The following is a 9,425-nucleotide window of genomic DNA, read 5'->3' on the forward strand; positions in this document are numbered from 1 at the left end:
GACTATATGAATTTGATGAAAAAAGAGAAGAATGGCGTATTATATCGTCTGGCTGAGGCCCTGGTGACTAGTATCTCTAAGATCTTGATGGCTAGTTAGAATCGAAGTATCAGCGCGTGCACGCGTAAGGGTCTTTTTCACAGTTGGTGCAAAGACATGTTTCAGGCTGCAAATTATGGTGAGAATGTATCAATACCGGGATGAATCAAGATCCCTCTTCAGGATATACTAGGTGAGATAACGAGTTGGCAGATACACATGTGCATTGGCCATGCTGATCAAGTCAAGCAAAGCCAGAACCATGGTGATTCGATGGTGTGCAGCTGGTACTTCTTAAGGCCAATGATGGTTTGTATCGATAGCAAACAGGTGGTGACATCGGTAGAAAATCTTCAGGTGACTGTGAAACAAGCCAAGGTGGAGAGTGATGGGAATTTTGCTTACTTTCTCAACGTTCGATGGAAACTACAACAAGAAAGTATATTTTAGATTTTGAAAAAAAAAAAAAAAAACCTAGATATAAATCAAGACGATTTTCTCTTGTGGCGCAGCTGCCAGGGTTGTGAGGTGAGAAAAAGGAGAGGAGGTAGAGAGAAATAGAGAAGAAAGAACGAGTCCCCCATAGGTCGCACACTGGACGAATGTTGGAAGAGGAAGGGACACCACATCAAAATGAACAATAAAACCTCATCTTTGTATATTATAATAGGGGATTTGCAAAGGACCGGCTGATGCATAAGAGGGCAGCCACATATTGCAAGAGAGCAGATGAAAAGTGAGCCCATGTGGCTGCTCTCTCTCTCTCTCTCTCTCTCTCTCTCTCTCTCTCTCTCTCTCTCTCTCATGCAACATCAGGTCTGCGCAATGCCTTCCGGTATGGTCCCTAGCAAATCCATTATAATAGATAAGATATTAAATAATAGAGTTCTAAAATGAAGGGCACCCTTTCATCCCTTGTTTTGCAATGAAGCCCTTCATTTTAGAACTCCTCTAAATAGCAATACCGCCCTTCATTTTAGAACTCCTCTAAAATAACAATAGAAAAATTTGCATATGGAAGCATTGAAGGAATTTGCAAACAAAAGACACATCAAGCTCCACGGGTGCCAAAGTAAGCCCATCAAGACCAACCATTAGTTCACCCACTAAAGGGAACGGATTTTAGACTCCTTCCTAAAAGACTTAATAGGTCCCCCACATACATGATCAGATTCATGGAATGATCCTTAATTCCTTCCTCTGCCAAACCTTATTTAGAGTTTGAGATCACTTTCATTGAATGATCCTTAATCCTTCATCATCCAAATCTCATTTAGAGTTCTTCCAAGAAAAGTTGAACAGTTGAATGTCAGTTCTAGATGGGATCAAGAATATGTAATATGTAGCTTCCATCATGATATTCCAAAAGATCAACAGTCTTGATTTCACATATATGCTCGACATGAGAATTACCTTTACCATAGATACGAACAGTGAATTTCTGCCTAATCATTCTCATTAGGAAGTGTAGATGTAACTCTACAGACTGAACTGAACAGCAGCCACTTATTCACAGATTTAAATTCCCTTCAAAGAAAGATCAATAAAAAAAATTGAGTCCCAACTCGAGCAACCTACTACTAAAAAACTGGCACCTCCAACAAAAAATGGAAGAGAACAGCTGACTCTAGTCTTCCTGCTAAGAGATCATACCCCACTTCTTCCTCAGGTACAACCAACTCATTTAAACTTTGGAAAGAGAGAGGCAAAAAGTGAATCTTTGGAAAGCTAGAATTGAATTTGAATCTTTGAGATCATACCCCACTTCTTCCTCAGGTATAACCAACTCATTTAAACTTTGGAAAGAGAGAGGCAAAAAGTGAATCTTTGGAAAGCTAGAATTGAATCTTAATCTTTGATATCACTACCATTAGACCACCTTCTCAAACATAATCGGCGAATCAGGACTTCTTTCACTCTTACACCGGCAAGTCTTCTCAAACATAAACATAATCGGCGAATGAGGACTTTTTTCACTCTTACACGGGCAAGAATTGAATCTGAATCTTTGAGATCATACCCCACTTCTTCCTCAGGTATAACCAACTCATTAAAACTTTGGAAAGAGAGAGGCAAAAAGTGAATCTTTGGAAAGCTAGAATTGAATCTGAATCTTTGATATCACTACCATTAGACCACCTTCTCAAACATAATCGGCGAATCAGGACTTCTTTCACTCTTACACCGGCAAGTCTTCTCAAGCATAAACATAATCGGCGAATGAAGACTTTTTTCACTCTTACACCGGCAAGGCCTGTCTCTCTCTTGCAGAGAAAAACCGAGTCCCAATTCAAGGTCAAGCACATCGGTTTCTCTCACTCTTGCTGTTATTGCCATATCCTCTCCTGCCAACGGGAATAGTTCCAAACACGAATTTGTCAATCCACGATTTTCTTTATATGCCCTGGAGTAGGAATACATGTGTTGTTCTTCCAAGTTTGAATTTGTAAATTCAATATCACGGGCTTCTTCCCCACAATCCTGTTGTCTGAATTCGTTTAGCTTTTCTGCATGTTCACTGGTGTGACTATTTGCACTGGTGCAATGGTCACTAGTACGATGAGGGAGTGGAGTTTTGGAAGACCTAAATACCCCCCATAAGTAACACTTTCCTTGAAATTCTGCATAGCAATTAGTAGCACAAATGGTTGGAAGTGGAAGTGGAAGTGGGAGTGGACGTTAATGTGCGTAAAAGAACAATTAAAGAGGAATCAAACTGCTCTAGACTATATACAATACACCAAATAAAGCTTAATTCACTAGAACTGGACACCTACTATGGTATTGTTGTGGCAGCAGTAGAGAAGAGAAGATCAGCAGCTCAGCTCCATCGATTGTTGCCCTTAACGCGAGGTCCTGGCTGTTTATGTCACGCACCAATTGACCGAACACCATATCATCTCTATCACAAGAAAGAAAAAGAAACCACGATCAGGAAAACACAGCAAATTATTAGCTACAAAACTACAAAATAACCCCATTCTATACCTTGGACATCCAGCAAAGAAATAAAGAGCAATGTTGTCATCAGTGGGAGGTGAAACTTGAAAAGCTTTAGGCCACACTAGAGTCCTTGCAAGCTTCTCCACACTTAGCAAAACCGACAACATACTAGCCCCTTTGCATACATTTGGACATGCTTTGTTCGATAAATGAGCTGATATAATACCGTAGGTATCATCATTACAGGTACTAAAGCATCCCCTATCAACAACAAACCCAACAAAATTAGAATTTCCACAAATGATGGATCAAGAGAGCATAAAAGAAAATTTCTTGCCTCCATATGGGATCGATGATTGGTTGCGAATATACATAACTATGACAGTCTGTAGAATTACAGATATGAGGAACTTGTACCAACGAGGCACCCTGTTGCCCCTCTGAAACTGGATAGGGAGACGATGTACATGACATTGGAACTATATGATCTCGGGCATCTTGTACCAAGGCCAAGGCAAGGCATTCTGTTGTTTGGATAGGACTACCACTAAGGGAATCTCGATCGGTAAAATTCTGAGCAATCTTTACAGATTCAGACTCTTCATCTGAGCTGTCGTCATCAGCCAGTATCAACCTTCTCCTCGGCTTTATAATCTTTCTATCTACGTCCCACTTCTGAACATCTGAATCCAAACCGTTGTCCTCTTCCTCCAGCATACAACAATCACCCGTTAATACTGTAGATTTCTGTGCATTGTCCATATATTCAAGGCGGCGTATATTCATTTCATGAAGCCTTGATAGGCATAGTTCACACAGCCAGCTGACTTTTTCATCAGGACTTGATATTTCATTGAAACAGTAGCTGCAGGAGAATTTGAAATCAAAAGAAGATGTAAGTTGTTTAACATTCTATGGAAATATCTCACGGCTGAACAGATGGTTGCATTTAGTGAAAATAGGGCACACACCGATGCTGAGAATAAATTTGGCACTCAATGCAGTAGATAAGAAGTTCAGGGTAGCCTTTGTCACCACACTTCTGGCAAACATTTGCCTGCAATGCAAAACACAAAATTAAAATCTAGGAGCCTTGTGCCATGTCAATTGCTAATACATGCAGGTAAAAATTATCAAAGCATCCACAGATAACAAGGGACAAAATTATAGAGAACCACAGACCAAGTACGAGTGAGCTTTTTTTTTTTTGAAAGATGACAAAGTATATTTATACCATGGATATTACATTGGGGACCAGGGGTCCCGGCTTGCATTTACATAGTATTATGGCCAGGAGCATACTCCTGAACCATCAAGAGAAACAAGTAAAAACTACTCATAATTACATCGAGATAAAGTGTAGCTCATCCAACCTGCCAACTCTCACCAACATTACAAAACTACAGACCCCACGGCTACCCCATCCGAAAACCATTTCCCAACCTCCTTCCCAATCAACCAAAAAGAATTCTTCTTCTCTCCAAAACGCCTGAGGACAAGTACATGTACAAAAGAAGGATATCATCAAATGCGAAAGACTGGAATCGCTCAAGCTAAGGGGAATCAGCTTCAATACAGCTACTCCACTGCTTCCATGATCAGAGTAGTACCTAAGATAACCAGGCCTAAGAAATTGAAGCTTTAGTGAAGATCTTCATCGTTTCATCTACTCACGTGCTTTCTCAGGAACACTCAACAAGACGAACTTAATCAGACTAGAACAACTCATGAAGAGGGGAGCCAAAGACTCTCTCAAACTTGTCCTGGACCTTCCACACTAGCATTCTGCCCACGGCCTCTTTCGAGAGTTTTAAAAAGACTCTTCTAAACTACCAATCAATCATCACGACAATCTTCCTCCCTTTAATCCTAAATTCATGCCAGAAGGTTATGTGAAGGCTAAATTGGAAGAAGAACTTGATGCTTAAGTCCCCTCCCCAGTAAGTTTGTCCAAAATCTCCCCATGGGATGACCTTCTTGGCTAAGTACTTCAAGATTAGTCACATGGGAGGCTTCACAATCACGGTTTTAAATTTTCTTGAATTTTCCCCGAAATAAATGAAATATTTCCATTTCCATCCCCACGAAAAGATATCTACATGATTTCTTTTTACATCATTTTCCCCGAAATTTTGACCGAAATTCCTAAAATTCGATCAAAATACTTGAAATTTGATCGGAATTTCCCAAATTCGACCGAAATGGTCGGAACAGCAAAAAAAATGGAAAGATGTTATTATTTACATTTCATTTCATTAATATAGAGAATGATATTTGGAAGGCCATATCATTGAACCGCACAACAAAGTAAATTTACATTTCATTTCATTAACATAGAGAATGATATTTGGAAGGCAATATCATTGAACCGCACAACAAAGTAACTGTATCTTATGCATGTGATGTTAGCTTGGCAATAGACCAATGACAGATTTGGGGTCCTTAAAGGGAAGAGTGGCATTATACTTTCTTATAGGTCGCTTGCGAACCTTCAATAGGTCAAGCCTAGTCGCACATAGAATGTTAGGTCCTTTGCATTAGTTGCATGTAGAAATCCTAGATGGAACCCTCAAGCACACAAAGTCAATCACCAGTCCCAGTTCCAGTCCCATAAATTAGGCATTTTAGCATGTAGTTTAGACACCTTAGGATGTTGAACTACGAGCGACTTGATCCCCAGGGATTAGGGTACGTAGGCAGCTTGGGTGGCCTCCAAGTTCAGACGCACTCTATTCTTTTCTTTTTTTGTCACATCTCAAATAATTTTTTAATCATTTTGATTAAATTTAAATAAAGAAGACTCTTGGAATTAAAGACCGGTTTTACCGGGCGAGAAGGGTGCTTAACACCCTTTCTTCTCGTAATCAGGTAAGAGACCTGACTCTCTGGGATCATATATTAGTTTACAGTGTCATTTATGGGTCCTAGGTCTCTTACCTAGGTGGCGTCTCTGGTCAACGTTCTTTTGCGTGAAATTCGGATTATTCCATAATCCCGAGTTCACGGAAAAGAAGGCTTACTCTCAGAAATATCAAATCTGACACCACTCGTCGTGGGCTCGTGGGGATACCCTCCTGGCACGAGATCCACACACATGAATTGGTCCTTGAATTTCAAGATGTTCGATGGAATGATTCGTACTTTAGGTGGTGTGACGTATGTCCCAATAATCTAGTATCGCTTGACGCTTTGGACTCCAGGGGTTGTACGTATTCAGCTATAGGTGGGGCCATGAAAGTCACTCGCGATTGTATGGTTTTGATGTAGAGGGAGAAATGTGGGAAATTGTATCGTTTGGTTGTGTGGTTGGGGACACAATGACTATTGTTTCAAAGATCTCGATGGCTGTTGGAAACGGAGTGGCGTGCACGTGCATAAGGTCTCTTTTGTAGTTGGCCCAAAGGCTAGTTTTTAAGTTGCAGGTGATGGTGAGGAGGTGACAATTCCTGTGATGGGGAGGATTGGTCGAGATCCAATTTGTTGTTGACGGCTACACATATGCATTGGCCGTGTTGATTGGGTCAGGGTGAGTCAAAATGCAGGATGATTCGATGATGTATAGCTGCTTCATTAGAATGCCAATGGTGGTTTGCGGCGACAATAGACCGGTGGCCACATCAACGGAAAATCATCATCAGGTGACTGGGAAACAAGCCAATGTTGATTGTTAAGAGAGTTGTCTTGTTTCTTATTTGTTGTAGGAAACCAAAACAGGAAAGCCCTCTTTATGTTTTTAGAAACCTACGACTACGATATAAAAAAGCTATAAGACAAAGTGTGTGGCGGCTAAACATAACTTGAGGAAAGGTGCATGGGGTGTTAAGCATGTTTTAGGAGTTTCTAACTCGCCGGAAGTTTCAGCTTCATGTGAGATATACTAAAGTTGTTTTGCTTTATTTAGGGAACTTTATTCTTATCATGAAGTTTTCCTGCAATGTTAGGCATGTTTTATGAGTTACAAGCTTGTTGGAAGTTTTGGTTTCATGTGAAATAGCTTAATTTTGTTTCTTTCCAAGAGTTTCTAGTCTTCAACTCTTATTAAGTTCGAAAGTTTTGCAAGTTTATTGGAGAACGGATTGATTTAGAATTTTCATTAGAGAATTAGAAAGTGGAGGAAATAGAAAGGAGGCTAAGGATTTCAATGGCATTTCAATTTTAAGATGACTAAGGATTTCATCGGGAGTAGATCGTCCGTAGGATTTTGGTGAAATGATGACTATCAGGTATGTTTTTAGAAGCCGTCGGTTTCTTCCTCCGGTGGCCGTTGACTTTGGCTTTCATTCTCTTATTTGTTCGTGTGGATTTAACCTTGACCATATAGTGGAACACTTCCTATTTTATTGAATCAAGGTATCATGTTCTGGAAATGTTTGAATCCTTGGGGGTCCTTAATATTTGCTGCCGGAGGACACTAAGTTTGTTCGGGCAAGGTGACAACTGGTTAGGCCTCAGTGGGCTCCCCCAGATCCCATTTGGGGTCCTTGGGAAGTATATTGAGGATAGGGACACCAGAGTGAGACGATTGGAATATGGGCCCAGAAGAATCTCGGGCTGTAGAGCGACCAAGTTTAACGGACGCATGCCCTCGGATGGCAGTGATTGGATGTGTTCGAAATGCCATTACAAAAACCATGGCTCGCGTAATGTCTGTAGGAAATGCTCAAAGCCTGAGACCAAATTAGCCCCAACCATAGTTTGGAGGCCTAAAGTTAGCCCCTCCCAAGTTGATGTACATGTTGATCCCTTGGCCCTTGAGATTCCAACTAGCCTAGTGGAGGAAAGAAAGAAAAGCCTTAAGAATTGCCTCATCAATTTGGTTGAGCACTACTCCCGTTTTCTTCTCTTATTGTGTTCTACTTTCCTCTTCTTCCCTCTTAATCACCCGGATCAAGACCAATTATGAATGAAAATGACATGTCCCTAGCAATCAAGCACGCTTACATGATGGGGAATCACAAAGACCGAGCAGCTCCATGTCCAATGCAGAACAGAGATCTCATTCACAAGATTTGACTGGTTTCACAAATCAACAACTTTAAGACATCTTAATGAATGATTTTTCCATTAGGTTAGATCAAAGGTCTAATGACATCCAATGAGGGTGGGGCTAAGGGCAATAGGTCAAACTGGTGAAGACACACATCGAATTGAAGCTGAAGGGAAATTGGGTGGAAAAGGAATGGAAAGCTAAGTAAAAAGAGAAAAATAAATGTGAAAAGATTGAATAGGTTTGTGAAAAATGTTAAAAGGAGCACGTGAAACTGTTGGAAGGACAATGGAAAGGGCAATTGAAATTAATGAAAAGCTTTAAAGGAGGAAGGTGTTGTGTAGGGAATCCTATAGGTAATCTAATGGAGGTTAATTAAGGTAAAGGATTGATTTATTTCTTGAGGTGGTTAAAAAAGATGGTTTCAAGGTATAGATGAATTGGTTCTTGGAAGTTCTTGATTTCAAGAAAAGAGGTGGTTAAAGATAATAAGAAGAGACTAAAAATTTAAGAATTGAAGGTTGTTGAAGGATCAAGAAGCTGGCAAATGGTTATCAAGAATTCAGTAAGTTATGGGTGGCTTTCTATGGGCAGCTAAGAGAGGTTCAAAATCGCCTGAAATATAGGTGATTGTTAATTAGAAATGGGGAAATAGACAAGTAGTTAGAGAAGGTTCTTGGGCGGTCGACGGGAAGAAAAGGGAGATGAGAGCTGCGGGGACTACTACAAATGGGGACTTTTGTGGCTGGTTTAGGACTGAGGGGAAAGGGTATTATGGCTAATGTTAAGGTGAGGAAATCGACTATTCACACCCCTCCTAATGAGGTAAGTCACGAGGTCCGATCAACTTGTCAGGCTTTCGGTCTGCCTAAAATAATAAGCAAAATCTACCAAAAAAACAGAAAAAAAAGCCTCTTGCAAAAGATTTTCTCTATATCTTGCCATCAAATAGTTCTAAAAAGAAATAAAAGATGGCAATTAACAAAAATTAACCCACAACAAAAGAAACAGCCAAACCCATAAATATCAAAGCTTCTATGTAATGATTTAAATCAAATATACATTCCACTAAAATTTCAGTCTATCAAACAAACCATATCACTTAGAATTGAGTTTCACCCATATAAAGAAATAAGAACAATCAAAAGAAAGAACCAACATAGACAAATAACTAACAATAAATCCTCAAAGAAACATAGATTTCAGAGATAATAACACTCCACAACAACTGAAGAAAAGGAAGAAGAAAGAATAAAACAAGACATACCATGATACGATAAGAAACACCCAACAATCACACTCTCCTTACAAGAAAGAGAGCAAAATCAATGGGAAAATCAATGAAGGAGGAGTATGAAATCCCTAAAAATAAAAGAAAAATTGAACCGACTCTTGACAATGAACAACTACAAAGATAACCAAAGGTTACACCGTTTCTTACTTATATAAGCACTCA

At 39.8% G+C, this 9,425-nt stretch overlaps 1 protein-coding gene across 1 annotated transcript; it reads right to left on the reverse strand.

The window, feature by feature from the left end:
• Positions 1-1,032: 1,032 nt before the first annotated feature.
• On the reverse strand, positions 1,033-9,425 carry LOC143863764 (PHD finger-containing protein 1-like). Its single transcript, XM_077374522.1, has 6 exons — positions 9,237-9,425; positions 3,954-4,039; positions 3,320-3,847; positions 3,028-3,243; positions 2,817-2,941; positions 1,033-2,660 (listed from the first exon to the last, which is right to left on the reverse strand). The coding sequence occupies exons 1-6, from the start codon at positions 9,237-9,239 to the stop codon at positions 2,170-2,172; spliced, it is 1,449 nt and encodes a 482-aa protein (XP_077230637.1). The 5' UTR covers positions 9,240-9,425; the 3' UTR covers positions 1,033-2,169.

This window comes from Tasmannia lanceolata, unplaced genomic scaffold, assembly GCF_043159265.1.
Source record: "Tasmannia lanceolata isolate RefF3 unplaced genomic scaffold, GAP_Taslan_0.1 ptg000044l, whole genome shotgun sequence".
NCBI lineage: Eukaryota > Viridiplantae > Streptophyta > Magnoliopsida > Canellales > Winteraceae > Tasmannia > Tasmannia lanceolata.

Coding starts and splice junctions, on each gene's coding strand:
- LOC143863764 (XM_077374522.1), bottom strand. Junction 3,244..3,319: donor ATCATCGATCCCATATGGAG/GCAAGAAATTTT, acceptor TGTTGTTGATAG/GGGATGCTTTAGTACCTGTA. Junction 2,942..3,027: donor TTCTTTGCTGGATGTCCAAG/GTATAGAATGGG, acceptor TTCTTGTGATAG/AGATGATATGGTGTTCGGTC.